The 6000-nt window shown below is 38.1% G+C and overlaps 1 protein-coding gene across 1 annotated transcript in view; it reads left to right on the forward strand.

The window, feature by feature from the left end:
- Positions 1–6000, forward strand: part of Tmem38b (transmembrane protein 38B) — a 40319-nt gene that overhangs the window by 22502 nt on the left and 11817 nt on the right. Inside the window, exon 3 of the mRNA XM_021200643.2 lies at positions 4935–5119. Within this exon, the coding sequence (XP_021056302.1) occupies positions 4935–5119 (185 nt within the window). The remainder of the gene's footprint in view (positions 1–4934; positions 5120–6000) is intronic.

Below are 6000 nucleotides of genomic sequence, written 5' to 3' on the forward strand. Positions count from 1 at the left end.
ATGATGAAGTGATTATCTTAAAATAAGTTACAGTGTGTCACTCCTACGTGCAATAATTTCAGGAACCACATCCCAAGTTTTCTCATGACCTACTGTCCGTCCCTGCAGTCTCCCTCCCTTTGTCCTCTTTGCTGTGATGTATGGCCTCTGCTCCTCGGACTCCTACCTTTCCAGCCACACACGTGCAGTTATCAGCACTCTGACTTGCCGGATTTTTGTAGAGCTTGTTGTACTGTTCAGAGAGGCAGGCGGGGCTGTGGCTGGGTTGATTGCTTACTGGTCATCCTGCAAAGGTGATGAGTTTAGCAGCAGCAGCAGCAGCAGCAGCAGCAGCAGCAGCAGCAGCAGCAGCAGCAGCAGCAGCAGACCTGTGTATGAACTCAGATTAAAGGATGACTTGTGAGATTATACAGAGTACAATTTTTGTCATTATTTGAAACTGATTGTCCCATCTTTGGCCAGTGGGAGCCTTTTCAGCCCTGGGATTGGCTTCCTTGCCTCTTGGTATTTTAAGATTCTTATACCTTTCTTCTGGAATTAGTTTTAGTTTCTTTTAGGGAGAAATAGTCATTGGAGACACTGCTAGGACGTCCATTGAACCGAGCTATGGTAAAAAAAGAGAAAATGACTTGAGTTCATACTAATATTTATCTCTGATTCAAATTCAAGGCCATTATTATTTATCTTGCCTCTGTTACATGTGCAGTACTTGGAATTTACCTAGATCTAAAGAATTCTGTTATTTGTTGGGCAAAGGATATTACAAAATCAGGATATTCTGGCATTGCTAATTAATTCTGTTCCGTTCTGTGCTCACCTACATTTGATCTTACTCACCTTTAAACCAGGGTGTGTGTGTGCTGCCAGTGTTTCATGGCCACAGTGCCATGCTTCCCCGGTTAGTCTTCACACTCGGATTTTGCTTGCTCTGTACTGGATGAAGGTCACTAGTTAATATATCTGGGCCCTGCAATTCTGGCTTTTTGAAGCTGTGGTGAGTACTGCTTTAGCCTTAACAGAGTGTGACAACAAGGCACAAAGAAATTAACGACTTAGCCAAGGCATTGGAGACCCCGAGTATAAAGAGCCCAGATTTAAACCGTGATTATTTCATCTTTTAGTTGGTACATAAGCAGTGAATTGCTTTGAACTCTGGAATAGAGGTGTTGTCCTTACAGTCTCTTAAATATGAGAAGTGATGCTGGAGTCAAGACAGTGTATCTTATTGTTTAATTAGAAAAGTTTTAACATTTAGAATAACATTTCAGTCTTTGCTTCTGATTTTGAGAGTCAAACGATCTGGGGAATTATATATTCAAGTAAGGTCAGCTTTAGGACGGTAGCATGCCTGGGGGTTAGCACCATCTACTGGTAAAGACAAACAAGAACTTGTTTCTGTCTGTGTACAGCTGTTGTCTGAAAAGTCCACATACTTTCATTTGTGTTGTCTTTTTAAAAAGCCATTTATGGGGGCAGTGCATAATTTATAATTTTTCTATCTATTGATTTTTATGTCTCAGAATGTTTTCCTTAAACTTGCAAGCATTCTGTAGGGAGATTACATTTAAATGAGGGAAATATAAGAGTCACAGTTTTATAGTCTTTTTCAAGCTATATCCATGACATTTTTTTGGTGTCCTAACTGCAGACCAGGGCTATTGCAGTAGACTAACCTGGGTGTAGTTTGTGTTCCATTTGGCCCAGTTAAGTGATACTGCCTTAGGTAGACAGGGAGAGTTGATGGTAAGTGAGGGAGTGTTCTCAGTGATGAGCCCAGCAGAGCACCTTCTGCTTGACCCCTGGTTCTAACCTAAATTCTGTTCCCATCTTAAGACCTGTTTACACTGGTTTATATTGGTCGTGTCCTATTTTACATGAATTTTTACTCTTTGTCATTTTTCTCTTTTTATTAATCTGACCCACAGGACTTAAAAGTATCTGAGAAATCCATTATTATCTTCTCATTCCATTTCTTTTTCCTTTCCTGTATGTATACATATGTGTATGTATCTATGTGTATATTTTAGGTACTTACAATGTAATGGTTTTTTGGACATTACAAACTTAAGGTGAAATTACAATCTTTACAGAAGAGATGTGCTGTTTAATTAATGACATTTCCAAGTAATTCATCAGAGGAACGTTATATAGCTAACTTATATTGCAGAACAGGAGTGGTTTAGTCATTTGTCTTCCATGCTCATTTGTAAGTCTGTTGGGCATGACAGAGGGCTGTTCCTTTTGCCCCATGGCAACTCAGGTGGGCACAGGGGTTCACTAATATGTGAGGCTTTAGGTGTACTTTAGAAATACCTGATGCAGGGCAATGGTGGCATGTGCTTTTAATCCTAGCACCCAGGAGGTAGAGGCAGACAGATGAGGCTAGCCTGGTCTATAGAGCTGATTTAGGACAGCCAGGACTGCAAAAGAAACCTGTCTTGAAAAAACCAAAAGGAGAGGGCTGACGAGATAGCTCAGCGGGTAAGAGCACTGACTGCTCTAACAGAGGTCTTGAGTTCAAATCCCAGCAACCACATGGTGGCTCACAACCATAATGAGATCTGACTCCCTCTTCTGGTGTGTCAGAAGACAACTACAGTGTACTTATGTAAAATAATAAATAAATCTTTGGGCCTGAGTGTGCAGAGTTGACCTGAGTGAGCGGGGGTCGACTGGAACAAGCGGGGTTGACTGGAGTGAGCAGAGGTCCTAAAAATTCAATTCCCAACAACCACATGAAGGCTCACAACCATCTGTACAGCTACTGTGTACTCACATACATAAAATAAATAAATAAATATTAAAAAAGAAAATAAAAACCAAAAGAAAAAAAGAAATATCTGATTAAAAAGGATAAAAACATAGGCCTCAGAAGTAGCAACAATTATAACTTATAGACTGTGTGTTGTAATATGGCATAGTTGAATGTAAAAGCTGCTGTTGTGTAATAAGTTTGAGCACATGTTATAGATGGAAATAGGGAAGACAAATGGAGCTGTTGTAATACTGGTTTTGTTCTTTTGAACATGCCATTTTTAATGTGAGTTACTGCTGAAAGAAAACTATAGCATCTGTTCTTTATCTAATCTATAAGAGATACCAAAGCACTGTTTCATTTGCCTTTAATCCCAGCACTCAGGAGGCAGAAGCAGGCAGATTTCTGAGTTCCAGGACAGCCTGGTCTACAAAGTGAGTCCCTGTCTCAAAAAAAAAAGAATATATATATATATATATATATATATATATATATATATATATATATACACACACACACACACACATTTCATTATTTAAGTGTGTATGATTGTTTTCTCCATTGTCCAACTTCTTATAAATCATTTCTACATTTAAAACTTTCAAAATATCATATGTCAATGTAAAAAAATTTAAACCATCTTATTTCAGATTACTTAAAATTGTCTCCAGATATTTTATTCCTTACTCTGTAATTAATTGATTCTTTGATGTTTTGTATTTTGCCTCCAGATTGAATGCTAATAGACTATTCAGTTCAGAGCTATTTTTCATTGTGATGAGTTTTTGGTTCGAGAACAGTTGATAAAATTGATGAGTTGATAGGATTCCTACCATCCAGCATCCAGTGTAATCCAATGATGAGCACTGTAGCCTTTATTTTATGTAGTAAGGAGCAGTATATAAAGAGCTACTTTGAGGTGTAAGAACCAACTGCATCAGCTGTACAGAGCCATCGCTTGTCTTGAGTTGAGATGAAATGAAACAGACATTCTGTGGACTGTGGTACAGTGAGTGGGACCTTGAGTAAGAAGGAATGTAGTGGCTGACCATTGCTTCCATATTTGGTCTCAGGAGCAGTGTTGGCAAATATTTTATATTCGGTAAATGCATGTGAAGTTTTTGTGTTTATGACTCATGAATTAGAATAAAATTAACACTTGATTTCAAAAATACATTTTTTTTTGTTCTTTGTTTTTGTTTTGTTTTTTTTCAAGACAGGGTTTCTCTGTATAGCCCTGGCTGTCCTGGAACTCACTCTGTAGACCAGGCTGTCCTCAAACTCAGAAATCCTCCTGCCTCTGCCTCCCAAGTGCTGGGATTAAAGGCATGTGCCATCACTGCCCGGCCCAAACATTTTTTTTCTGTGCCATGTTTTCTGTATCACTCCATTAGAAGATGTATTGTGCTCTACATACCAAACTGTCTATTAGGAATGGAGGGAAAAAAACTGTATTTTCTAGTAAATAATATTGGTAGTATTTGAGGAGATGCTGAAGAACAAACAAAGTTTAAAACTATGGTTCACCAGAGAACAGCTGTATTATTAAATTAGCAACAACTTCATTGGCTAAAACTAAGCTTATTCAATCAAATTAAAGATTGAACTCAATATACGTTCAGCTGCATGAAAATACATTTTCCACAATATAAACCTATTTCCGTGTGAGTTCTCTCTGTCTTTGTATAGATTTTTAACTTACACTATAAGCTAAGGGACACAGGTCAAGATGTTGGTAGGAGTTGAAATGCTACTCTTGCTTTTTTGCCCAAAGGCTGGTTTGTCTAACTCCTTTTCCCTAAGAACAAAGACACCGTATGCTCATAGCCCATACCTGCTGGAACTGGTAAGGCACTTGCTTCTTTCTCTTAATTAATTATGTATCTAACTTTTTTCTCATATTGTATGGATGAATGAAAAAAATTGTATAAAGCATTGCAAAGTATGTGGCTTCTCCTCCTCATGATATATATATATATATATATATATATATATATATGTATAGTGTAACTTAAAAAGCAATCCAGTGTCCAGTCTGCCTTTTTGAAATCCTATTCCAAGCGTCTATGGATAATTGCTTTGGTTGTGTTATGCCACGTTGTTAGTGGTGAGACTAAGATTTTCACTTCTATTCCTCTGATATTATTTACATATTAAAATATTTAAATTTTAATTTCAGGTATATTGTATTCTTTTGCCCTCGTGACCTAGTTTCCCAGGGTTATTCATATCAACCTATTCAGTTCCTGGCTGCGGGAATGAAGGAAATGACCCGAACGTGGAAAATAGTAGGCGGAGTCTCGCATGCTAATAGCTATTACAGAAATGGCTGGATAGTCATGATAGTTGTTGGATGGGCCCGAGGTGAGATTAACAAATTGTGTTCTTGATGTACTGTAGCTCATGAATACTTCTTTGCTTACAGGGATAGGGATCACATATGTAATAAATCTTTTTGGAAAGTGGGAGCCTTGTCTAGTTTTTTAGCTGGTAAAGTTAATTTAGAAGTTACTTATATCAGTATTGGTGATCAGCCGTTAATCTTTAAGATATTATTTAGTGTATATACAGTGTTCTGCCTGTATGTATGCCTTTGTGTGAGAAGAGGGCACCAGATCTCATTACAGATGGCTGTGAGCCACCACGTGGTTGCTGGGAATTGAACTCAGGACCTCTAGAAGAACAGCCAGTGCTCTTAACCTCTGAGCTATCACTCCAGCCATTATTTTGAGCCTGGTGGCCTTGTAAAGTTTCTTATGAATAATTTTTTTTTTGTTGTTTCAGAACCAGATAGAATCATAAGTAATTATTTTACCATATATGAAATATGTTTAATATGAAATTTTGTCTCATGTAAATTTTAAAAAATGCTGAGGCTGGGCATGGTGAGGCATACCTATAATCTGAATAGTTGGAAGGCTGAGGCAGGAGGATCACAAGTTTGAAGCCAGCTTGAGCTACACAGAGAATTCTAGAATAGAAAGACCCTGTCTAAAAATGAAAACAAATTGCTTTATATTCTTTCCTTTCTTGTCAGTTGTTGGAAATAGCAGATATTCATATTCATATTGCTCGAATTGCTTTGTTTATTCTATAGTCTCCCTCCTTCCCTCCCCCTCCTTTCCCCTCCCCTCCCTCCCTCCCTCTTTCTCTCCTCCTTATCTTTTCCTTTTCTTTTTCTTTTTCCTTTTCCTTTTCCTCTTCCTCTTCCTCTTTCTCCCTCCCTCTCCCTCTCCCTCTCCCTC

The sequence above is a fragment of the Mus pahari genome, chromosome 6, assembly GCF_900095145.1.
Source record: "Mus pahari chromosome 6, PAHARI_EIJ_v1.1, whole genome shotgun sequence".
NCBI classification, from domain to species: domain Eukaryota; kingdom Metazoa; phylum Chordata; class Mammalia; order Rodentia; family Muridae; genus Mus; species Mus pahari.